At 40.9% G+C, this 26,876-nt stretch overlaps 1 protein-coding gene across 5 annotated transcripts in view; it reads left to right on the top strand.

Annotated features, from left to right (window-relative positions):
* Positions 1 to 26,876, top strand: part of LOC142022945 (merlin-like) — a 49,379-nt gene that overhangs the window by 1,697 nt on the left and 20,806 nt on the right. For 4 of the 5 annotated variants that reach the window (XR_012648084.1, XR_012648085.1, XM_075013320.1 and 1 more), the window contains exons 2-9: positions 13,260 to 13,381; positions 16,661 to 16,786; positions 17,359 to 17,481; positions 21,948 to 22,031; positions 22,984 to 23,052; positions 23,530 to 23,612; positions 25,372 to 25,447; positions 25,966 to 26,103. Coding sequence is in view for 3 of the 5 variants with exons in the window: in XM_075013320.1 (XP_074869421.1) it covers positions 13,292 to 13,381; positions 16,661 to 16,786; positions 17,359 to 17,481; positions 21,948 to 22,031; positions 22,984 to 23,052; positions 23,530 to 23,612; positions 25,372 to 25,447; positions 25,966 to 26,103 (789 nt within the window). In the remaining 2 variants the exon portion in view is untranslated. Of the gene's footprint in view, positions 1 to 2,136; positions 2,329 to 13,259; positions 13,382 to 16,660; positions 16,787 to 17,358; positions 17,482 to 21,947; positions 22,032 to 22,983; positions 23,053 to 23,529; positions 23,613 to 25,371; positions 25,448 to 25,965; positions 26,104 to 26,876 lie in introns of those variants that run through there. The other variant, XM_075013321.1, reaches the window with a different exon arrangement.

The following is a 26,876-nucleotide window of genomic DNA, read 5'->3' as shown; positions in this document are numbered from 1 at the left end:
AGAACTGTCCATTATACTGAATATCAGGGTTTTTATTTTTCATTTGTCATATATTCTGCAGATATGCCTGAATAGCTGTAACTTGCGTTGTATAACCTTCTGCAATAGTTTCTCTTTTGGCTGTATCTTCCTATATAATTCCTTGCTGGTGACCTTCTGCCTCCATCCTATTCTCAGGATCTTTCTATAGCAACTCCTCTCGAATTCCAGTATCCTTCTCTTTGAATTTTTTGCTATCACCCGTCTCACATCCATACAACATGCTGCTGAATACACAAGTTTTAAAGACGCTTAGCTTCATTCCTAAGCTAATTGCTTTGCTTTTCCAGATCTTAACCACCGCCTCCAAACTCGCTCTTTCTTTCGCTATTCTAGTTGCTATTTCCTTCTTACAGTCTAGTTCATACATGATGTGGCTCCCCAGATGTGTGAACTTCTCTTAAGTTCTCTAGTATGATCCTATCTACACTGATCTTCCTTCCTACTTTCTTATCTCCAAATACCATTGTTTTTGTTTTACTGATGTTCATAATCAGTCCATACCGCTTCCCTTTCTCATTTAGCACGTGCACTATTCTCACTAGCTTTTCTTCATCTTCTTCAATGATAACTATATCATCTGCAAATCTCAGGTTATTGATCCTCATTCCATACACAGATATCTTTTCTACCTCTTCCTTGATCTTGTCCATCGCTCTCTCTAGGTGCGTGATGAAGATACACGGTGATATCAGATCTCCTTTTCTCATACCTCTACTCATTCTAAACCAACTTCCCAACTCTCTGCACATTCTCACTGCTGCCTCTGCATTGTTGTTGATATCCTTCAACAACCGTATCAGTCTGCTATCTACTCCATACAACTTCAACACCACCCAAGTCACTTTCTGATCTGTACTGTCAAATCTCTTCTGAAAATCGATGAAGCAATTGTAGATATCCTTGTTCTTTGGTCGAGCTTTCTCCACTATTAGTCTTCGTGCCAATATCTGCTGTATGGTACTTCTATTTTTCTTGAATCCCACTTGCTCATCTGCTAGATGTTCTTCTATCTGCAATCTGAGTCTCTCCATCAGTATCATCAATTAGCACCTTGCCTAGGTGACTTGTTAGGGCAATCGTTCTGTAGTTCTTGCACTCCAATGCACTTTCTTTTTTGTTTATTGTCACTAGGACAGATATTATCCATTCCTTAGGTGTCTTCCCTTCTTTCCTTGCTACATTACAATGTTGGTGTATTTCCTGAATCATGCTTTCTCGGCCATATTTGATCATCTCTCCCATGATCTTATCATTGCCAGGGCTCTTTTGCTAAGAAGGAATCTGACTCCTGCCTCGTGCTTGGTTTAGTTTTTTTTCTGGTGACAAGTATGAGAAAGATAGCCGAGTTAGTCTGTATCTTCAAAAACAAGAAGTCCTGTGGCACCTTATAGATTAACAGATATTTTGGAGTATAAACTTTCATAGGCAAAGACCTGCTTCATCAGGACTTCTTGTTGTTTTCTTTCTGGGTAACTTTAATTCTGTGAATATATTCGCTCGTTACCCGTTTCACAGTCCTAGTCTCCATAGATTTTAATTATTTCATCACCTCACCACAGCAGGAAGAAGTAGCAAGACACAAGGTGGTGTTTACTTAAGAAGAGTACACAGCACAACTTCCTTTGTTTAAGGTGGTTGGATGTTTTGAGGTAAAGCTGCTCTTTGTGGCTGGGGAAATTATCAGAATAATACCATTAGATATCTTTAAAATAATTGTGACAATTCTGTTAATGTCTCTGATCAGTTTTTACATATGTGCATATCAAAATTTACAGGCTCCTTCCTCTTTAGGTTTTAAGGTAACAGAGAGGTAGCTGGGTTAGTCTGTATTCTAACAAAATAAAACAGCAGTCATGTAGCACTTAATAAATTATTTTGTTCGTCTTTAAGTGCTACATGACTGCAGTTTTTTTTTCTTTAGGTTTTAGGGTCTTGCTGCTTAAACTGCAATCAATAGAAAACTGAGGAGTCTAGCTAGCACAGGCAGCAAATGGTTAACAACCAGTCATATCACCTGGGAAAGCAATTCTTTGGTTTGTCAGAGGGCGCTAACATGCTGCAATTCATAGGAAACAAAGGAAAGCGAATGAACTGTTCAAACATGAACCTGGATCTTCAGTTCTGTGACAGAACCCAGGAGCAAGGCTGGACCTTGATGTGTGCTTCAAAATGAGCAATTTGGGGTTCAAAATAATTTTTTTTTGTCCTATGTTGGTTCAGAGAGGAAACAGGGAAATAAGTCTGGTTCTAGCTGGAGAATATAGACTCACAAGAAGTTACTGAAAGGTAAGAAAATTATTTCTGTCACTCATGCATGGACAAATAATATATAAGCAAATCGGGGTGGAGACCACATATAGAAATCATTAAATAAATTAAACTTTGGTAAAAGAAACAAAACACCATGTGTCTCTTAAGTGTCTGCATTCTGTTTATTGGCAATAATTTGTGGTTTTAAGGGATAGAAACCTGGGAAATAGGAAAAAATGATGAGGCAGTGGAACTCATGAATAAAAGTTGCAGTAAATACTTGAGTGATGATGAAGGCAAAAGCCTTTCAAGTTGGACAGTGTATCTGTCAGTATTACTGCTCTTAATTAAAGTACCCTGCTCCTTTTACTGCAAGATCTCAAAGTGCTTCACAAACCTTAATTCACGAAAGACTATTTCCGTGTCTGTGAGGCATAAATCTTATGCTTCTGGAAAGAGCTTATCGGACATGCCTGAAGACTCTCAAGGTTATTCTCGGATCATGAACAATTCAGGCACCGCCCCGTCAAACTGCATGATTCATATTCTGAAAGAATTTACCTTGATACTTGCTTCTTGGCTCATTCGTTTCTTGGTTTCTGTTGAGAAAACAAGGTTACCAATTAAAGAGTGTGTGTGTGTGTGTGTGTGTGTGTGTGTGTTTTTCAGGGGAATGGGGGGATGCTCTTTCCCTTAGATGTGCATGTATGAGAGAGAGAGACACTTGGATTTGGGCTGAGACTAACAAATTATGATCCATCTGGTAGCACTTTTACTCAGTATTGTTCAGAGCTGGATAAAAGCAAGTGCCATGTAGATGAAAGCCTTTATATTCTATATACAGTTTCATGAACAATCCAGTTACTTTGGTAGTACTCAAATGAAGATGAATAAAACTCAGCTTCTTGGGGGGTGTTAATTACAGCTGTCTTGGTTGAGATCTTTTGATAGCCTGGTTTCTGTAATTTAATTACCTGTGGTAGCTATGTTATGACTACCACGATTGTTGATTCCATATTCTTTCCAATTCTGCTTTAAGTTGCTGTTGTTAAGTGTAACAATCTGGATTGTTTACACTTTTGAACAGCTCTGCAGAACAGTGACATGTTCTGTAAAGTGCAATGCACACCTATGTGCTGTATAAATGAACTGTAATCCTTGCAACACTCATGCAGGAGTTGCCTTGCCAGTTCTTCCTGCTGCTATTTTCCTTTACTATTCTTCCTCCTGATCTCATGGTCCAGGTACTAGTTTCTGGGTTTGTCTGCGGAGTGTAGCAGGCAGGTGGAGGACTGAAATCCAGTAAGGAGTGGCTGCTTTGGTCACTTCTAGAAATTCACAGACCTTAGCTAACCACTGTCCTCAGAGAACTTGGTGGAAAAGCAGAGCTGGTGGCATTTAGTTCCAGTGATTACATTTGGTCATTGTATTTCTATTTCTACATTTCCAGCAGGTCTTCTTTCATTCTTCAGTGAATTATGAGTGGGAGGGGAAAGAAGAAGGAAGCCAGGGAAATCCACCACTGCTTGACTGTTCCAAGGCTCTAAAATGTCAGTAATATCCAGGCAATGTCAGTGTTTTTCACATCATCCTCTCTCTATACCTCCTGTGACTTGCACTGTTATTTAGTGAGCATTTCTGGTTATCACAAATGGTAGTTTCTGTTATTCTGGGAATTTCCTAAATAAATCACTGGAACTCAGTGACAGAGATTGCATGTTGATACAAGTTGCCCATGATTCACATTCCAAAGCAGCATTACTAGCGAGAAGATTTGACACTGTTTCTAATTTTGTATTTCACAAAAGATTTCAGAACCTGATATTGTTGGCTTGCATGGTTTCTTTTATTTGAAAAGGTTTATTTGTATTTAAGGGCTGACTCTTCTCTCACTTACATGGGTTTTAAACTGCTGTAGCTCTATGACCCTACATCTCCATTATGAGATAAATTTGAATTTAAGGCAGTTGCCACGTGATTGTCTTCATCTAAATACCATTAGCTCAATTTAGGGAGCACTAATAATCATATCACAATATTGTCGGTACCAGCTGGTATAGCATCAAGCTTGAATTCAGAAGTTCAATTAAAGACCAGTGTGGAAGCGCCAAGTCTTAAAATCAAATTTAGTGGCCTCCAGAGGTGCCCTGTATGTGTCCCACAATGCCCTGCAGTGCTCCACTCTGGCCACTGCCCTCGGGTGTGCAGGAATTAGGTAACAGGAAGACCGTGAATTTTACATTGGGACTAGGAAGCCTGTGTCTGTGCGGTCCTGTTTTTATGAGAGCCTGAGAAACATCTTTCTTTCTTTGCTATTAGTGATGTGAGCACATCTACCCATTACAAATAGCTTCAGCACAGAGTTCGTGGTTCTGTCTCTACACTTGGTATTTTTTTCTACACGTGGTATTTTTTCTCAGTGGTTTACATTTGTGCACGAACTCCCTCCCGGGCACCACACAGTCAGGGTCTTGCCCACACTCAGCCACATCATGTGGGTAGCCCCTGACCCAATAAAAGGACCTACCTGCTGTTCAGTGCTGACCATGCTGCTAGGTAGCACCATGTCCTGGATTGCGCGTGGTTAGGGCTTCAATGGCAGGAAAGATTTTTGGGGGCTTGCTGCTGCTGGGGAGGAAGTCGCCCCTAGCAGCTAAGGTATTTGGGGGCTTGCATCATGGTAGGCACAGGAAGTGCCATTGAAAGTTGAGAGGGCAGACATTCATCTTCCTAGATTATGGAGCATCAAGAAATAAACATGACAGAACAATAGCTTGGCATGGGCTTGATCCAAAGGCCATTGAAGTCACTGTTTAGCTCTACAATTACCACAGTTAGCCAAGTAGGGCTCAGTGTAATGCCCTGGTGTACTTAGACATACATTTCTAGATTATGGAGCATGAAGAAATAAACATGACAGAGCAATACGGTGGTATGGGCTTGATCCAAAGGTCACTGAAGTCAATATATTAGTTCTAGAATTATCTCAGTATGGGCTTGATCCAAACACCATTGAAGTCAATGAAAAGAATCCCATTGATTTAAATGCGCTTAGGTGGCACAGAATTTCTTTTTGGAGTTATGAGTTAATTCATTCCAGATCACTGATCTGGAGTGGAAAGACCTTCTTATGAAAATCATTGAGCCCTGGGTTCAACAGGCAAATGCTCTAACCGCTTTGCTATCCTTTCCTTCCCCTCACTTACAAAAAGCAAATCACTTATACAAACAAGATTCCACGTGGAAAAAGGGACGTTTGCTTAACACAACAGGGGAGTGAGGGAAATGAAATGTAGGAAGATGTCAGATACCCACAGCCACTCATGGGTCATCTTTTTCCCATGCTGCATCAGTGAAAATACCCAGAATGCTACGGGGCTCAGAGAACTGTGGGATAGGCTCCCACAGTACACTGCTGCAACAGTTGATGTTTGATGACGTGTGTGTGGCAGCAATAAGTCAAATTTGTGGGGAGCTTGTGGGAAGGTGAGGATGCTCAAATTTGAATTTATAAAACCCAGCATTAAAAATTAAATTTTAATAAAGTTGAATTTCTCTCTTAGTGTAGACGTAGCCTGGGTGTTATTAGAGTTATTCTGGATTGAAATTGTTGTGGAGAAAAATCAGTAGTGGTTCCTTGGATTAATCACTGCAGAAAAACTCCTCTTAAGTTCCTCAGAGCAGGTCTGGTTGAAACTAGATGACATTTTCTTGAGAAATTCTGACATTTTAAAGCATCCTTTCATTTTTTTTTGTGTGAAATGAAAACCCCCAAACAGTTTTTTTCCGTATTAAAACCTTATCTAAGTGCTTCATTTTCATGCACGTTATAAACGTTATATAATTAGAGTAGGAAATGGAGGCAGAAGCCCAGCAGCAGAGTGGGGGCTATGCTATTTATTGTGTCGAGTGCAGTATGTATGACTACCTACCCTGTGGGCGGGTGGCGTATGTGTGCGCTCGATGCAAGGAGCTCCTGAGCCGCAGAGACCGAGTGCATGCTTTGGAGGCCAGGGTGGCTGAACTGGAGGAGCTAAGGAAGGCAGAGGTGTTTGTTGATGAGACTTTCCGGGACATAGTAGGGCTGTCCTACCTCCAATCTGACAGTCCTGATGCTGTTACAGAGGATGAAAGGCTCAGGAAAGGAGAGCAGTCAATGGGAGCAGAGGGAAACCATCCCATAGTTGGGACCCTCCTTCCAGAGGGTGCTATGGTATCCTCTCGCGCCGAGGATACTTCTCCGGGGGAGGGAGCACCAGCTGTTAGGAAGAAGCAGGTTTTAGTAGTGGGGGATTCGATCATTAGAAATATAGATAGTTGGGTTTGTGATGACCGGGAGAACCGTATGGTGACTTGCCTGCCTGGTGCGAAGGTTGCGGATCTCTCGAGGCATCTAGACAGACTTATGGGCAGTGCTGGGGAGGAGCCAGTCGTCGTGGTACATGTTGGTACCAATGACATAGGGAAGGGTAGAAGAGATGTTCTGGAGGCCAAATTTAGGTTACTAGGAAAGAGACTGAAATCCAGAACATCTATGGTGGCATTCTCTGAAATGCTTCCAGTTCCACGCGCAGAGCCAGATAGACAGGCAGAACTTCAGAGTCTCAATGCGTGGATGAGACGATGGTGTAGGGAAGAAGGGTTTAGATTTATTAGGAACTGGGGACACTTTTGGGGTAGGGGGAGCCTATACAGGAATGATGGGCTCCACCTAAATCAAGGTGGATCCAGACTGCTGGCATTAAACATTAAAAAGGTTGTAGAGCAGTTTTTAAACTAAGAGGTGGGGGAAAGTCGATTGGTGCGGGGGAGCAAGTGGATCGGACGGAGACTTCTCTTACACGAGGCTCCATAGATAGGGACTCCCTAGAAGTTAGTCAGACAGGGAACGTGGGAAATAATGTATGGGCAAGATCAGATGTGAAACAATCGCGTATAAAAAAATCCAAGGTGTCTGTGAAAGGCGGACATATAAATAGTGGTAGTTTTTTAAAGTGCTCTTACACGAATGCTAGGAGTCTGTCTAATAAGATGGGTGAACTGGAGTACCTCATATCAAAGGAGGAAGTTGACATAATAGGCATCACAGAAACATGGTGGAATGAGGACAATCAGTGGGACGCTATCATACCGGGATATAAATTATATCGGAAAGACAGAACAGGTCGTGCGGGTGGCGGAGTGGTACTATATGTGAAGGATAATATAGAATCAAATGAAACAAAAATCCTAAAGGAATCAAAATGTTCCATAGAATCATTATGGATACCAATTCATTCCTCTAATATGAATATGGCATTAGGAATATATTACCGACCACCTAACCAGGACAGTGATAGTGAAGCTGAAATGTTAAGGGAGATTAAAGAGGCTATCACAATAAAAAACACAGTAATAATAGGAGATTTCAATTATCCCCATATTGATTGGGTACATGTCACCTCAGGACAGGATTCAGAGATTAAATTTCTTGATGCCTTAAATGACTGCTTCTTGGAGCAGCTAGTACAGGAACCCACAAGGGGAGAGTCAATTCTCGATCTAGTCCTGACTGGAACGCAGGATCTGGTCCAAGAGGTAACTGTTACTGGACCGCTTGGAAATAGTGATCACAATATAATAACTTTTAATATTCCTGTGTTGGGAAGAACACCGCAGCGGTCAAACACTCCGGCATTTAATTTCAAAAAGGGGAATTACACTAAAATGAGGAAGCTAGTTGAACAGAAACTAAAAGGTAGAGTAACTAAATTAAAATCCCTGGAAGCTGCATGGAAACTGTTTAAAGACACCATACTAGAGGCCCAACTTAAATGTATACCCCAAATAAAAAAACACAGTAAGAGACCTAACAAAGAACCACCATGGCTTAACAGCCATGTTAAAAAGGCAGTGAGAGAGAAAAGGGCAGCTTTTAAAAAGTGGAAGTCAGATCCTAGTGAGGAAAATAGAAAGGAACATAAACACTCCCAAATTAGTGTCATAATGTAGTAAGAAAAGCCAAAAAAGATTTTGAGGAACAGCTAGCCAAAAATTCAAAAAATGATAGTAAAATGTTTTTTAAATACATTAGAAGCAGGAAGCCCGCTAAAAAAGCAGTGGGGCCCTTGGACGATAAAGATATAAAAGGAGCGATCAAGGAAAACAGTGCCATTGCGGAGCGATTAAATGATTTCTTTGCTTCAGTCTTCATGGCTGAGGATGTTACAGAGGTTCCTAAATCTGAGCCAGCCTTTTTAGGTGACAAATCTGAGGAACTCTCCCAGATTGAAGTGACATTAGAGGAGGTTTTGGAGTTAATTGATAAGCTGAATAGTAACAAGTCTCCAGGACCAGACGGTATTCACCCAAGGGTTCTGAAAGAACTCAAATGTGAAATTGCGGAGTTATTAACAGTGGTTTGTAACCTATCCTTTAAATCCGCTTCGGTACCCAATGACTGGAAGACGGCCAATATAACGCCAATATTTAAAAAAGGCTCCAGAGGAGACCCTGGCAATTATTGACCGATAAGTCTAACATCAGTACCAGGCAAATTAGTAGAAACAATAGTAAAGAATAAAATTGCAAGGCATGTAGAAGAGCACGAATTGTTGGGCAAAAGTCAGCATGGTTTCTGCAGAGGGAAGTCGTGTCTAACTAATCTATTAGAATTCTTTGAAGGGGTTAATAAACATGCGGACAAGGGGCACCCAGTGGACATAATATACCTAGATTTCCAGAAAGCCTTTGACACGGTCTCACACCAAAGGCTTTTATGTAAATTAGGCGGTCCTGGGATAAGAGGAAAGATCCTTTCATGGATCGGGAATTGGTTAAAAGACAGAAAACAAAGGGTTGGAATAAATGGTAAATTTTCACAATGGAGGGGGGTAACTAGTGGTGTTCCCCAGGGGTCAGTCCTGGGACCGATCCTGTTCAACTTGTTCATCAATGATCTAGAAAATGAGGTAAGCAGTGAGGTGGCAAAGTTTGCAGATGACACCAAGTTGTTCAGGACAGTCAAAACCAAAAGGGATTGTGAAGAACTACAAAAAGATCTCAGCAAACTGAGTGATTGGGCAGCAAAATGGCAAATGAAATTTAATGTGGGTAAGTGTAAGGTAATGCACACTGGAAAAAATAACCCAAATTACACTTACAACATGATGGGGTCAAATTTAGCTATGACAGATCAGGAAAGGGATCTTGGAGTTATAGTGGATAGTTCTCTGAAGACATCCACGCAGTGTGCAGCGGCAGTTAATAAAGCAAATAGGATGTTAGGAATTATTAAAAAAGGGATAGATAATAAGACAAAAGATAACATACTTCCCCTATATAAAACTATGGTACGCCCACATCTTGAGTACTGTGTGCAGATATGGTCTCCTCACCTCAAAAAAGATATATTGGCATTAGAAAAGGTTCAGAAAAGGGCGACTAAGAGGATTAGGGGTTTGGAACGGGTCCCATATGGGGAGAGGCTAGAGAGACTGGGACTTTTCAGTCTGGAAAAGAGGCGATTGAGGGGCGATATGATAGAGGTATATAAAATCATGAATGGTGTGGAGAAAGTGAATATAGAAAAATTATTTACCTTTTCCCATAATACAAGAACTAGGGGACACCAAATGAAATTGATGGGTAGTAGGTTCAAAACTAATAAAAGGAAATTTTTCTTCACACAGCGCACAGTCAACCTGTGGAATTCCTTGCTGGAGGAGGCTGTGAAGGCCAGGACTCTATTAGGGTTTAAAAAAGAGCTCGATAAATTTTTGCAGGTTAGGTCCATAAATGGCTATTAGCCAGGGGTAAAGTATGGTGCCCTAGCCTTCAGTACAAGGGCAGGAGATGGATGGCAGGAGATAAATCACTTGATCATTGTCTTCTGTTCTCCTTCTCTGGGGCACCTGGCATTGGCCACTGTCGGCAGACGGGATACTGGGCTGGATGGACCTTTGGTCTGACCCAGTATGGCCATTCTTATGTTCTTATGTTCTTATAAACAATATATAATATGAAAGTTGAAATGAAGCACTTCAATAACCCTTTTGCCAAGTTTCTTATGAAATCAGCATGTTCCTCTTAAATACTGTATTTTTAGTAGAATCAGCAATTACTGATGGGGAAAACTTTCAACCAGCTCTACCTCAGAGTATCTGTCTCATTTAATTGATTACTAGATGTAAAGTATACATTTAAAAAAAAAGAATATGAAATTTCTTGCTCTCTTGTCTCTACCTTCTTGTTCTCTGTCTCTGCACAACTGGGGATAGAAGGGCTTGTTCCCTCTTTAAGTTTGATTGGGCATCTAACCGTCATCTCCTGTACCGGTGCTAAATGTGTCTTTTGTATATTCTGTATGTGTTGAATTTTGAGGAATTATTTATAAAAGAAAAAGCTGTGTAGGAGTGACCTTTTGTGGATATTAGACACACAAATCTATTGCAACCATTATGTGCCCTGGTCATATCTAGAGCAGCTTGGAGGATCGGGGCCTCAAAAGATATTGACATAATTAAACTGCTGTTTTCATATAGCTTCAGTTCAGATCCTTACTGAGACTTATGATGGTGGCTGAGCTGGCAAAATGTTAATTTCACCTTTGACAGAAGCACAATGTTCTATACTAAAAAACAGATGTGGGATGCTGTAATGTTTCGAATGCAGACCCCAGGAACCCTGTGGACAATTTGGGTTGTTGGTTAGACAGGTTACGAGCAAAGTGGTCTCACCCCCCAATTCTCCCAGAGAATATTGCCAGTCCAGAGGTTGTTCTGGAGGTGTGAATGAGAGAATTTAGCTAGGGCATGTCTGTACCACAGCTGTTCCTCAGCCACATTATGTCATACTAGACTTGCAGTTACAGTCAAAGCACAACTTGGCATTGCTGATCTGTGCCTGAGCCTGAAGCAGCCTCAGGATTGTGAGAGAGTGGGCTACATCCCAATGATTTCTGCAGTGGTCTCAGTGCTGATGCAGGGATGAATCCTTATTGAGATTCCATTCCGAATGCTACCATTATTTTTTGTGTGACCATGGATACTTTACTAACCTGCTGTCTGGTTCTTTGTTCCAACAGTTAAAAAAAAAAAAGAATAATATAAATAAATGCACAATATTTTCCACTTGGTTTGCATCTTTACCAGACTACAGCTCAGTGGAAGAAAACAGACAAAGATGCTTTAAAAATTATTGTGAGATTCAGACAAATGGCTCTTTTTCATCTGAAATGTCCTTTTTAAGGAATTCTTTAAAACAAGATTAGAAGCTAGCCACACTATGCTACTCCTACACTAGAAGCATCTGTCTACAGAAGTTGCTGTTAGAAGAGATGTCCTGACAAAACTTCTGTTGACAGATCATATCTACACATAAAAGCGGATCAATTTTTTGATCTGCTCTGTCAACAAAAGCGCCCCAGAGTATCTACACAGCTTTTTTGTTGACAGTTTCTGTAACAAAATGCATTTTGTGTGTAGACGCTCTGTGAGTTTTGTCTACAAAACTCTCTAGTGTAGACGTAGCCTATAAGAACAGCCTTTGCAGTAGGATGCTAAGAACTCCAGGCTCCTCTAGGCCTGTATCATCCTCTGATATTAACTAGGCTATGTACATCTCAGATCAAATTTTGCATAACTTGGGGAAGGGGGACCTCTCCCTGCTCTGCCAAGCCCCTGGGAGCCTGAAGCCAGCACAGCAATATCTGGTCACTTTCCAGGCTCCTGCTCAGTTGTGGGGAGCTGCGAAACTGACTGGGCACTGCTGCGCCTGGCTCTTTGGGACTGAGCGGGCATCCCCCTCCTCTCCTCCCAGCAGTAGCATCCCCCTTACTTCCCTCAGCTGCGGGAAGCCACAGGGCTGCTCCTTTCAGTTCTCTGCCACCAGCTCCAAGCGCTGCAGCTGGAGGCGGAAGACTGAAAGGAGCAGCTCTGTGGCTTTCCCCTGGCTTCCCCCAGCTGGAGGAAGCTGTGCCCCCCACAGGCTCTAGCTGCCCACTTCCCATGCATGGGGGAAGCGGGCAGCTGGACCTTGGGATTTCAACATTTGCGTTAATACAATTAACATGTATGTCAGAATTGCATAAAGTGGGGGTTACTGTAGCATGCATTTCCCATATAGTTTATTTATAGTGCGCAGTCATCTGCAGTTAAAATGTATGCTTTTGGCCTTATGCAAAACAACTGAATTCACAGCACAAGATCTTGTGTGAAAATAAATTACTTGGCATGAGTGAGGCAACTGGTTTTTAAATATATATGCTAGAAAAGTTTAAAAATGCAATTTAGTTTCACAGTAGGTGATGCTGGCACATGTATCAGTGAGATGAGGGCAGGTACCAGGGAGAGACGGATTAAGAATAAAATTGTCCTTTCTGATTCATGCTATGGATCTCTGCTCTTTGGTGTGTATTTTTGTTGCTTTTCAGCAGCAGTCCTGTGCTCAGAGTATAGCATAGGCAACAGGGATCCTGGCTTGGGAGGAAGAATTTTGATTAGGTCTCTAAAGGGACAAGATGAATGTCATATTTTGTTATTGTGACACAGTAGGGAGATGTTGTAGTATTTAGACTGCAAGAAAGGAAACACTTGAGCATCTTGGATGACTGTCTGGGGACCGGATCTGAGGATGTGTGGCTCACATGGGATAAGAGGCAGACAATGGGACCTTGCAGTGGTGGGTCTGAATGTTTTCCCAAATTGGAGGAAAAGTTGGAGATTTATGAATAATTTTGAAAAAGTTTACTCCTATATCCTAAAATCTTAATCTCCTTTCTTGGTTATGGTCTGGGGTTTCTACTGCTGTCAGCTATGCTATCACATACAGAGACAGCTCAAAATAAATGGTGATTTTCTGCACCTTTCTTCCCCAGGATCAGATCTATTTTATACTGAGATTTATTAATTTAGTCCAAAAATAGATTTGCTGTTCCAAATTGTTCTTAAATGTATAATTTTCTTATTGTCACTCTTGTTCAATTTTAGCTGCTGATGTCCTAATAAATTAACAACAGAAAATGTCCATCAGAGGTCTGAAGAAGAAGCAACCTAAGACCTTTAAAGTGAAAGTTATAACAATGGATGCCGAAATGGAGTTCAGCTGCGAGGTAAGTTTCCTGGAAGTGGGAAGAGGTACAACTTGCATTCTTTGTGCTGCTAAGGTCTACTTGAAGATTTCTGAGTACAGCCACAAACAGGCTTGGGAAAAATGATTGTTAATCATGCGACTGGATGGCCCAGAGGAATGGTTATGGGATTTCAAGTCTGACTTTCCACTGTCCTGCACTTGGTGCTGTCACCTCTGTGCGAAGTGAGATTCTGATCTACTAGTATTTCATGTGTATTTTGTACAAGTATAAATGTGTACATGAGGTCCTCGATGGTTAAGAATGAGATCCACAGTCTCTCACTGTAGGGTGCTGGAACGGTTTGTATAGTGGTGCTGAGAGCTGTTAAACCAAACTGAAAACTCTGTATATAATGAAAATCACTTCAAGCCGGGGTGCCTCCCTGCACCCCTAGTTCTAGCACCTGTGGCTTAGGTTGGTATTGCCTTCAAGGCATTACTATTATTGGTTGCTCAATGGGCTGCATGAAGTAAGTGTGTGGTCTCAGTCCAGTTCCCAATATTTAGGCATCCACATTGTAAAACCACTTCGCACTGACTTGTTGCTAGCCTGGGAATCCCAGCAGAGAGGCCAAGGACTGAATAGACTGAACTACACACAACTTTACAGCAGGTCCCTCCAATTTCATGGTGGAGGCCTGCCGATGTGGGCAGTGAAAGGAAGCTTCTGCTGTCACTGAACCCATCCTACACAGAGGTAATGATTAATAGAATTTACTTAACAATTATTCATTTTTAAGTACTCATCAAAATACACTGACGTGGTATGTGTGAAAAGACAGTCATAGGTACTGAGGAAGGCATGCATCCTGTAATGGGCATCCATTAAAGTCCTCAGTTAATAGGCTGTTTAAGAAATAAATTATCAGGCCTAAGGGAAGGGACCATTAATTCTCTCAGACAAGTTGTTCTGTTACACACCCTTGACTTCATGGGTTGAGTAAAATGACCTCAATAAAATTAATTTCTGGTTGCAGCACCACAGTACAGCTAAAGTGGCATTATGGCAGCTGGGGAGCATTTGGTCTGTTTCCATACTAGTCAAATTGGTGTGTAATACAAGGATCTTGTGTAGATAGCTCTGTGTGTGTGTGTGTGTGCGCGCATGCGCGCGCCCATATGCAGCTATTTACAAGAGGTCCTTTTATTACATGGTTCTGTAAGTTGCTGATTGTGGTCTATTCCCTCTGATCTTCATGGGAGTTGCAGGTGCTGAATGCTTTGCCAGAGCAGGATGAGAATCTGTTACTTATTTTACAAGTTGCAGAATGATCTCTCCTTGCATATTTGAGCTGGGAATTAAGACCTTTTCCTCAAAGGTTCTGGCTTGTTTTCTGGGTTTAAACACCATTACCATGATCAAGTATATTTGTTTAGGTTTTTTTTTTCCCTGGGGAAATCTTTTGTGTTTGTGTGAGGGGAAAAAATCTGGACACAAACACTAGTTCTTTCGTTCCACTAGCTATGATTCCCCTGTGAAACAAAATCAAGAAATACAAGATGCAAAAGAAGAGAGAACAAATGCAAACATGCAGGAGAATAATATAGTATAGTATAATAAACTTACTGTTTGAACTGGATTAACTGTGGAAGAAATACAGAGATAACCAGCTGATCAACATATACTCAATCAACAGTAGCAAAAAAGGGTGGGAAATGATTTTAAAAATTAAAGCTGAAAACTTAGAAATGGTATGGGCTGAATGAGCTTGCCATTGTGGGAACGGGCAATCTTGTTTGGGATTGTCAGTTCTGGGTGTGAATTGTTATATAATGATTGTTGTGGGGAAGGAATAGCTCAGTGGTTTGAGCATTGGCCTTGTAAACCCAGGGTTCTGAGCTTGATTGTTGAGGAGGCCATTTAGGGGCCTGGACAAATAGATTTTAAAAAAAATCTCCCTCAGGAAGGGTGCTTGGTCCTGGCAAGAGGGTAGGGGACTGGTGTCAATGACCTCTCAAGGTCCCTTCCAGCTCTATGAGATGTGTATCTGCATGTAAGTTTTGGTGTTGAGACGTCACCCAAAGATCAAGTAACTTAATAATTTTTGGTTCTGTGTGCCTTAAATATCGAGGCTGTTCTGCTATGGCTATGATCTGAAGAAGTGGGTCTGTCCCACGAAAGCTCATCACCTAATAAATTATTCTGTTAGTCTTTAAAGTGCTACTGGACTGCTTTTTTGTTTTGATCATATATAGAGTAGCATGGCTTCCTCTCTGTTACTAATAATAGAGATTGTATGTTGTTAAAATAATTTGGGCAGATTTACAGAAATGAAGCATTTTAGAATATTGTAACTCAGGTACCTTGTTCAATTCAGTGTAATATATTCTGTCCCCACTTCTTTGCAAAATATTATTTTTATTGTTGGGGTGATTTCCTTTTCCCCATCCAAATACTCATAAAATCATTTTTCCTCCATGAAGTTCTCAGGGGTTGACCCACATAATTACACAGCAATTCGTGTAACACCCAGTCAAGTATCAGAAACAGATTTTCAGCTTTTTCAGAGAAAATAAGTAAAGCCATGTGACTGTGTGAGAACTTCAGGTCCATTAATCAAAACCTTCCTCCTACATGGAACTGGCATAGCAAACTAATATGTTGTACATCTATGCTGGGCCTGTGGTTTCACTAGAATATTACTCCCCACACCCCATGGATACAACAACTTTTGCCTCTATTGTGGAATCAGTGCTACCCCAGTGAAGACAATAGTCAACCCCATTGATTTGAATGGGTGTAAGATCAGAGACTATATAGGTAAGAGGGCAAGTCTATACATGGTGTAACGCCTTGACACAACTGGAGTTATATCAAGGATGGATTTATGCAGTGTGTGTGCCTTTTATGCATTACTCTGCTAGGCTTGGGTCTCCCTGAAGTCCACCTTCCCCCATCTTTCCAATTTTCATGAATTATTAAACAATTTACTGATTATTAATACAAGTTTGCAGTGTAGCACCAACCCCATTTTACATGTAAATAAAATGCAGGATAAAGAGGTTGAATGATTTACCCAAAAATGGCACTGGGAATCTGGGGCAGAGCATAGAAGAGAGAGCAAGAAGACTTGGTTCTTAGGCCTTTGCTCTGACTACTAGACAACCGTGAGATGTTTTGAAAAGCAAAAGGTGAGATAAATGCACTTCTCAGGAAGAAGGCAAACCATGGCTAGTCAATCCCCCATGCTTTAGAAAACCAGCCTAGAGCACCTTGTTAAGCTAATAACATTTGTCTTTTTTTCTGTTCTCATTCTAGATGAAGTGGAAGGGAAAGGACTTGTTCGATTTGGTGTGCCGAGCATTAGGACTAAGGGAAACTTGGTTCTTTGGCTTGCAATACACAATAAAAGGAATGACAACCTGGTTAAAGATGGATAAAAAGGTATTGAAAACATGTAGTCTGTAAAAACAGCAGCCCTGCCCACTTCGTTTCACTTAGGTTCCTCCTATTGGAGCTATTACTTCAGCTCAAGAGGAAAAGCCTCATATATTTAGTGGTTACCTGTGATTTCTAAGGGCAGAAGACACCATTATGATTGTTTACTCTGATGTGCTGCATGAAATAAGACATAGGATTCACCAACTGATTCATATATCAAGTCCATAATGCATTGTGGTAATTGTTAGTTAGAATCAGCAGTGTCCTTCCTGCTCAAACCTGAAAGTGTTGCTTTGGCTCTGAGCCGTAACAAAGGCGTGGCATTTGCCTCTGGTGCATAGCTGAGGGGACACACAAAATAATACAGAAATACTAACTAATAAATAACTACTATGAATATATATACATGATGGGGAACAATTTTATGTTATTGCCTCAGGTGCAAAATTAGCTAGTTACAGCACTGCAAGTTTGGCGCAAATGCTGACTGCTTTCTACTGACTCCTGGAATTGTTCTCATGGATGTTTGTTCACTATTTTCACTGCTGCTTCTACTAATGATTATTTTTAAACAGGTTTTGGATCAAGAAATCCCCAAAGAAGACCCTGTTAGTTTTCGGTTTTTGGCTAAATTTTACCCAGAGAAAGTGGAAGAGGAGCTATTGCAGGAAGTTACCCAGCACCTATTCTTCTTGCAGGTCAGGAGACAGCTTTTTACTGTTAACTTTTTCCCTGTTCATCCCATCCTTTTCATAATTTGTCTTCTCTTTTTCCTTGCTTGTAGTTTAGTCTTCAGTGTGATGCAGACCATAGCAGGCAAGCTGCAGTTTATCTATGAGATATTGTAATTGGAATCAATAATAATATCTGTTCCTGGTCAGCGGTTTCACTCTACTAGACTGGACCTAAGTCATTGTTTAGGCTACGCTAACTCTGGGTCTCCTGTGGCTTGGAATACTGTATCTCTACTATAGATACTTATAGCTTCTGGGGCCTACAGAATATGAGTATGAATCAAGCACTGAGACTATGTCTACACTACAGAGTAATTCCGGAATCGCTTATTCTGGAGTTATGATTCCAAAATAAGCTATTCCGGAATAACATATCCACACTACAGGGAAGCCCCAAAATAAGAAAAATGCATTCCGAAATAGTGTGCCCACACACCATAGAGCCTATTGCAGATTAGAGTTTGTAAAAACAATGATAATCCAAAATAATATGTCTACAAAGCAGCTGTATTTTGGAAAAAACTATTCCAGAATAGTTTATTCTGAAATAGCCCTATTCCCTGGCTACACAGTCCCTATCTGAAATGTCTATTTCGGAATAGGTGCTATTTTTCTAGAATGAGATTTATCAAATTTGAAATAAGCCATCTGCTCATTCAAAATTATTTCTAAACAGTGATTGTGTTGTGTAGACACTTGCAAAGCTATTTTGGAATAGCGTCTGTTCTGAAATAACTGTTGTATAGACACAGCCTGCGTGTTTTAGGTGTTGGTTACATGTGAATGTAACTGCTGGGTATTTCAAGGTTAAGCCAACATTATAAATTACCCACTCTTGTTCTTGTTCTATCTTTTTCTCTCTCAGACCCACTAGTTCATTGGTCAGTAAAGCTTCTGAGCCCCAAAGTTGTCAGTTGTTTGAAGGAAGGATCAGACCATTTTAGCAAATCAGTGTCAGTTGTACCTGTTGCTGCTAGCTGTTACTTTTGTCTCTTTTTGCTCTGCTTTCTGGATTTCTGTCTTGGGGCTGAGACTGAAACTTCATTCTTCTGAGTGTATCTATCAGTTTTCAGACCTAGAAAGTCTGCCTCAATTATATGTTTTGAAAATCCCTTGGGACAACTGCATAAGATTCCATGATTCCCTTATGGATTCAATGTTCAATCATGCAAAATGCATAAAATTGGACATTGAAATCCAAGTGGTCTGGCAAACAAATTTTAGTGGGCTGAAAACTGTATGTATTAACAAAATAACAAGGAGCCAATCTCAGTCTTTTGCAAACCTATTACAGATACACCCAGCTTCGGACTGGTCTAACTTTTGAAATCAGGCAAGCCATGTATCTTGTTTACGGTACAACAGTGCCAATATACTAGAATGGTTACTTTAGATAGCATTTCAGGTGTATTTGTGAATCCTGTGGCATCTTGCATGCTCCTGATTTCGGCAAACCAGTTGGAGTTGTTTCCCATCCCTGGGAGTTTAATGGAATCCCACTGCTCACAGATGACTCTTGGCAGTCACTCGATAGCAAGTAGGATGTCTTCTTGTCACCTTCTTATTTGCGAGTCCATTGCTGGCTGACCAGCATCCCGGCCAGTGTCTTGCCCTCTGCTATCTGCTTGTTGTCCACTACCTACGTCAGCATCCACATCCCTCTCAGACCACAATGCCCTCCCTGAGGCTACTGCCTTGGTGTAGTGTCCCACACTCCCTCTGGGGTCCTCCCCTCCCAGGTAATCACAACCTCCTACACCTACCTTGCCTCAGTTACCCACTGCCAGTCGTCATCTAGCCCCTTACCTCATGGACAAACTGCATTCTGAAATGGCCATTTGTCATTGGCAAGGAGATTGTGGTCTTGCTGCTTTCTCCTGTGCTTGCTACAGTTCAAGCATCCTCAGGCTTTGTCTGAGGCCCTGTAGCTTAGGAACTTGCCTGGCCAGAATTCCCCCAGCTCTTCTGCCTGCCTTTCCTCCAGCCCTGCTTTGCGTTAGGAAGCCTCTGGCTTGCCAGGCAGCTAGGTCCTTCCTGCTCCACAGCAAGAGTCTTTTCCTATCCTCCTCTCAAGGAGCCCTCTATTTAGAAAGCTCCACCTGGGCCCTAATTAGCTGCAGCTTTGATTGCCCCAGCTGCTGGCTCCCAGCCCTTTTCCAAGGCTGGGTTTTAACCCTATCCAAGAGTGGGGTAGTCACTACAGGGACCTACACAGAAATGGCTGAGCTGGACTCTTTCCCCAACCTGGAGTGGAGAAGCCGTGTTGTCACACTACAGCTTCTCTAATAGCCCTTCCTATACCATGCATGGAGGTGTTGGCCAATTATTCATAGAATAACTGCCCATTCCTTGGTCTGCCCCAGTCCAACTTCTCTGTTACATACAGAGCCACTGCAGAGTGGCTCCATTTGCTTCTTAGCAGATGGCTTCCTCTCTGTAGCAGTGCTGTGGCAGTTCTTGTTTTTAGAACACGGATGTCTGTGCAAAGGAGGCTGGGGGCATGGAATACTATTATATGCTCTATGATATGTAATATAGCAGCACAGCAGATATACATGTTTTCTGGCAAGTATTTATGCATCAAGTTGGATAAATGCCATTGTTCCACGGGTTAATGTTTCAACTGGAACTGTTATTCTATTTGGATTCTTTTTAACTGCTCGACAACTGGTTTCTTAAGCCATTTCAGAAAAAGATGACAGGACCAAAATTCTACTCCTTGCCTTTATTTTAATCCTCATTTTGCTTTTGTTTTTTTCTTTCACCTTGAATCTGCCTTGACTGGCTTTGACTTTCAGATAGGCAATTAGTAAAATTCTTCTCATTCCAAGGTAGAAAAGCATGACAAAAAACAAATTTGAACTTGCAAAGTTTCCTGACAATAAGAACTTGAGATTGTACCTGGATCCTAATAGGAAAAACATGTACAAACATCTGTATGCCTGTGGATTTCAGCTTTATAGACTATTGCAATGTCTAAATATGAATGTGGCATAATAGCATTTTGCCACATCTTTGAATAAAGCTACATGACTAAAACCCTTCTTAACCTTCTGTTCATTAGAAAACGATTATCTGCTGTCTAAAGAGGTATAACAATTCATGTTTGTAATATTTAATTTTAAAATCCGAAAGACACCTACAGTATATAGAAGTTGTTAACGGCCATTTCAGTTGTGAAAGCCATGATTTGTATCATGGAGTATGAAAGTTGCAGTTTTCCAATTTGGAAGGAAAACCTTTTCATTCTTTCCATTTTAGCAGTTTAGAAATGAGCTTTCCTGCACTATGAATGAAGAGGTTGTGCTCACCAAAAGAATAACATTTTTATAATACAAATCCTTCCTTGATCTCTCATTTCAGTTCACAGAATCTGATCTCTCAATGCATATTTGTAAAGATAAGTGACTTATCTCAGATTATTCCTTCTTCTCATTTTGGAAGTGTTTTAATACTATAAATTACTTAAGATTTGTTTCTGTTTCTAGGTTAAACTTGTTTGCATTTGAGAGCAGGTTTGTGAATATTATGCTGTATTTTTCCTTTAAACTGTTGGTCTAAAATCACACCCTTAAAACAAACAAAACACCTCACATTAGGACCTGTGTTACTCAGATCAGTTGAGATTATTAAAATGAAAATAATTCAAACTTTTTACCAATTTATGCTGCTTGTCCTCCTCATCCAAAAATCTTTCTTCACTTTGCTCTGCCTGGTCAATTAAAACACTTGTTAGTTTCACTTTTGTACCAGTCAGTTTTACATTGTGGTCCTCCTTCACCAGTCCAATATTACAATGTTTGAGCTTCAAGTTCTGCCGAGGTGTATGAATTGATTTTTTTTTAAATTTGTATGGTTGAGACAATTTTATTAACTTTAAATTTTATAAAGCTGATTTAAAACAAGCTCTAACCATTTGGCCTGCTAGTGCCTTTATAGATACAGTGGGCCAGATCCCCTGCTGGTGTAAATTGAGGTAGGTGTTCTGAAGAGAATGATGTTTATATGCTGATTTACAGTCTTTGAAGCACTGGTTCCCTTTTATTTTAAATGGTAAAAGTAAGATTTGTTATAGTGTCTCTTCTTGATATATACGCTTGAGAGTAAAATAGAGTGGTGATTCATTCATATGGAAGAAATGTATTTGCAAGACAGGGAAGATAGCTGACTGGTATCGATAGGGATAGCTAAACTCCCTTAATCATGACTTTCATAATTTCAAAGGTGTGGGTTTTCCTGTAAATTTAACCTTAACTTCTAAATATCCTGTGTTTCTAAAGCTAATTTTGTTTCTTGCACTATGATCTCATAACCATTTATTTCTGGTGCCAGATGATGGTCAGGATTCGTTTGATTCCTTACAGGCTTAGTATATAAATCCTGATTTTTGAATTGTCTTTCATAACTTCATACACTTTTTCCATCTTGAGGTTAAGAAACAGATATTGGATGAAGAAATTTACTGCTCTCCAGAGGCTACAGTTTTATTGGCTTCTTATGCTGTTCAGGCTAAGGTTAGTGCACAAAATTCCTTTTCTTTTTATTAATTTTTTAGTGAACAACATTAGCTAGCGTGTACAATACTATTAAACTTTTCAGTGAAGAAAGTAGGTCAGTTGGGGACATAAAAGGTGTTGCAGAAAGTGGAACATATATATAATTAGATGCAATTAGTGGGAGAGAGAGGCTTGTTCACAGTTTCAAATGATGCTTCTATCAAGTTAGAGGACTAAAATTAGATCCTATTTTCTGGATTGTCCTATTGTGCTAAGAAGCAGAATGTGAGCAGGTAGATACCTTAATCTTGAAACATCTGTATATAGTACTTTGGTATAAGTGTATATTAAAATGGAATATTACATCTGGGCTCTTTAAAAGATGTTCATGAATCCTGCAGGTGGCTGGTGCCCTTGGTTCCTATTGAAATTGCTGGCAACATCAACATCTTAAAGTGTCAGGGGGCCCCATTTACTCACAGGAATCAAAACTGCCTCTTAGCAAAAGGCCACATGAAGCCCACTGCACTGAGTACTGCAGTAGCCATGTGTTGGTATGTGTACAGGCAGAAGAGTTGAACCACCAAAGCCATCACATCCTTAGTGGGTTTCTTGTTGGCTGTGAATTATCTGAAGTGAAGGAGGATATGGAGGGTGGGATGGGGAAGGAGTCCCTGTATCTGTACTTCAATGGATGCACTGTCTGGTGCTTCTGCAAGGGGCTATAGAGGGACTGTGCCTGGTATTTCAGTCCATAGGCTAAAACAGTGGTTTGCTTGAGCCACAAGCTTTGGCTGATGACTTAATAAATTTCATACCCACATCCATCCGGGGGATGCTCACAAAGAGCCCATTTACTTGGGCTGTACTTCTGTCTTGAGGAACACATTCTTGATAAAAGTGTCCCACTACAAGATTTTCCAGCATCCTGCAGGTTTTAAACTAAGTCTGTTGTCTTTTCCTGTGACAGTATGGTGACTATGACCCGAATTTTCATGAGCCAGGCTTTCTAGCCCAAGATGAGCTCTTACCTGAGAGTGTAAGTATTTTTGCGGGGAGGGATATCTCAGTGGTTTGTGCATTGGCCTGCTAACTGCAGGGTCATGAGCTCAGTCCTTGAGGGGACCATTTAGGGATTAAGGACAAACAGATTTAAAAAAAAAAAAATCTGTCAGGGATGGTGATAGGCCATGGTGTGAGGGCAGGGGACTGGACTCAGTGACCTCTGAAAGTTCCTTCCAGTTCTATGAGATAGGTATATCTCCATATATTTTTCCCAGGCCTGAACATGTTCAGTTTTAGCTGCATAAAAAATTAAATATTGTGGGGCTGGCTGGAATCTCAGAAATTCACACTCTATAGGTGTGTGTTTGCTCTGGACGTGGCAAGAAGTCCCAGCTGTGAAACTTGTTGACATTTACACACTGTTGTTTGGGAGGCGCAGGTGGTAAACACCACTGGCAGAACATGTCTTCATATGTTCAAAAGAAAACCAACTTCCTTCCTTGTTGTGTAGGTCCTCAGGCAATATCAGATGACAGCAGACATGTGGGAAGAAAAGATATCAGCATGGTATGCAGAACACAGGGGTATTGCCAGGTACTGTAACAGTTCTTGGGACATCTGAGACACATGGCTGTGTCTAACTTGCATTCCTCTTTTGAAAGAGGTATGCAAATAATATAAATAGAAAATGCAAATGAAATGCAGATTTGCATATCGGATTCCTCATTTGCATATACTTATTTCAAAATAGTTTCTTTCGAAAGAAGAAAACCAATGTAGACACTGCTCTTTTGAAAGTAAGCCCCATTAAAAAAGGGAAGAAGGATTCTTTTGAAGATGGGGTTTACTTTCGAAAGAGCAGTGTCTACACTGGTTTTCTTCTGAAAGAAGCTATTTTGAAATAAGAATATGCAAATGAGGTGTCAGAAATGCAAATCTGCACCTCATTTGCATTTTTGATTTCCCTCATTTGCATACCTCTTTCGAAAGAGGAATGCAGGTGTAGACACAGCCACATCAGTACAATCTATTTGCCTTCAGTGGGGTTTTACAGGTATAATTCAGCAGATGGTTATCTCACCTTCATTTGTGCTGGCTTATCTACCTTGTATTCCTAATAGGACCATTTACAGCTGGAAGGGAAAAGATAATGTTTTGGCACAAAGCGCCTGCTCAGACCAGGTGCTCAGCAATTGTGATAGACTAAGTGCCTGCAAGCCAAAAGAAGGGACTAAGGCCCCTTTTCAGAGGCATGTCATACCATGCCTCAAGTTAAGCTAAAGAGAATAAACCTCATATCTCAGACCTACTTAGGGAAATTACAGAGAAATTGCTAGGGTTCTCAAAGTTCTTTTTAACTTTCCCTTATGGTACCTATTGAATATTGGTCTTGTGCCAGTTTCTAACCTTAGATGGAGTTGACTGTGCTCTTTGGGGGTTCAAGAGGACATCTCATGGATGGTGTGAGGCCAGTAGTGGACCCTGGTGCACAGGGACTGGGTCTTCTTGGAGTCATGTTGTTTGGGAATACAGCCCAATGCAGGTGGTAAACTCCATAGAGGGTTGCAGAGGCATGTGTATACTTAGCAAGGAACCAAAACAGAGAGGGGGTTGGACTCCAATAGGATTTGTCTTGGTGTTCCATTTTGATGATCTAGGGCTCTTACAACCAGCAGCAATGTGCTCAGCACATCTGGCAATAAAATAAAACTTTTAGGCATCTAGAGTTTTAGTCATCTAAACTTAGTCCTGATCAAGCTGTTTATTTAGCTGCCCTGGTTGTAAATTAACATTCTCTTTTCACTATTTACTATTTTCCCTGCCTTGAAAGGAATGGCAGTGATGTTGATCAGTGGCCAAAGAAGTGCCCTGTCAGTTAAATGGCAGCTTTTGGACTTCAGATTAACATATTGTTTGGCGCCTCTAACAGCAATACTTCTCGGTGAGCCACTTCCTGTGTCATGGAAAATCACATTAGAGGAGGTCTTTTGTCAGTGGTGTTTGGTCACACATCAGCAAAACTGACACACAGGGGTGAGATCAGAGCTAGTTATCAGTAATGGGTAAAGCTCATGCTATGTATGACTCCGGCAGTGTTAGTAAAGCTCTGCTCTGTTCGTCTGGAGCAGACTACACTGGTTATGCTGTCAGTAGTAGATCATGCAAGTAACAACACAGCGCTTAAAATCTGTGCAGCAAAATTTAAGTAAGAGCAAACCAAATTACAAATGAACCAAAGGATCAAGTTGTCTGATTGATTGTTTTCTTCAAAACAGTCATGTGAAAGGAGAGAAGAGGAAAATGGCTGGGATTTACTTGAATGTGCAAATGTAATCACTATTGTGCTTTGTAGGGATGAAGCAGAGATGAACTATTTGAAAATCGCACAGGACTTGGAGATGTATGGGGTCAATTACTTTCCTATTGCTGTAAGTTTATCATATTAAACTGTATTTGCAGTTGCTGTAGGTTCATTGATTCTAAATCTTCAACCCAGTTAGTGCCAATGTTTCCAGATACTTAAAGCAGGGGATTTAGAACTAGGATTTACACCATCTTTGCTGCTGAGTGGCCATGGACAGAGTACTCTCTCATCTCTCTTGTTTGAGAAATAAATATATTAAGTTCCTATTGAATGGAATTGTTAGGCTTAATTATTTAACATCTGTAAAAAGTCTTTGATGTCTCCATGTGATGGTTCCGCTAGTGTGGTCACCTATGGTGCTGAGTGTGGGATCTTTGGATCTGAAACTATGAGCTTCTTCTGGCTAAGTTGAAGGACCAGGTATGTTAGTGAGAGGTGGCGGCAGACTAATAAATCTCTTATATGGTGGAGACCAACTCGTTGCTAAAATATACCAATAAATTGCTTAGAATAAACAAGTTGCTGGAGTGTGGCTGTACACCAGCAATGGTGTTGATTATCATTTACTGTATTCCTTTGCAGCAGAATAAGAGTGACAAAGATCTCCTACTAGGAGTTGATGCTAAAGGTATTCACATCTACAGCATAAATAACAGGCTGTCACCAAACAAGTCTTTTGAATGGAGTGCTATCAGAAACATTTCCTATAGTGAGAAAGAGGTAACCTATTACTGTCTTTGTGGTTGTGAGTGCATGCAGGGATTCTTGCAATAGATTGGAAGCTGTCTGTTTGAACAGCTTAAAAAAAAGTGGGGATGGGTGTTTTTGTAACAAAAATCATAATGATGGGCCTTATTCCCTTCCTTGAGGCACTGAGTACCTGCAGCTCCCATTGGTTTCAAGGGGAGCTACAAGTTCTCGGCCCCCCCAGAAACTCAGCACATCATTGCAGTCTGATGGGTCTTTGACCTGTGATAAAGTGTGATGGTTTGTATTCATTTGCCAAAAGATAAGGCCTACAGAAGCCACTATGATTGGCTCTTGTTGCCTCCATGGAGAAACAGGCTTGAATAGTCCACAAAGACTGAACTCCATCTGCATTTACAGAGCTGGTTCCTCTAGCTCAGGATGGGGGCACAGTGGCAAGAAAGGGCATGTGGAGAAGCTTAAGCATTTTCTAACTGTGCTCTGCTGTGGATAAGACTTCAGTCTACAGGACTGTAAATCCAGTGCATGTCATCAGAGCTCAGCTGGATTTAAAGAGGTTACAGACAGGGTTCCCTCTAATTTTTTCCATCCATGGGTGGAATAAATTTTACGTGCACCAACACATATGGGGTTGTGCATCACCAGTAGAAGCACGTGCTACTGGCTGTGGGTGGCTGTGGGTGCTCTGATAATCAGGTGGGCAGCATCTGCATCTCCCCTGGCTGGATGCCCAAGTTCTCTGCTTACAGGGAACACTGGTTACACACTGTCCTCTGTATAAAGGA

This window comes from Carettochelys insculpta, chromosome 19, assembly GCF_033958435.1.
Source record: "Carettochelys insculpta isolate YL-2023 chromosome 19, ASM3395843v1, whole genome shotgun sequence".
Classification (NCBI taxonomy): Eukaryota; Metazoa; Chordata; order Testudines; family Carettochelyidae; genus Carettochelys; species Carettochelys insculpta.
This window is presented reverse-complemented; position numbering and strand designations above follow the sequence as displayed.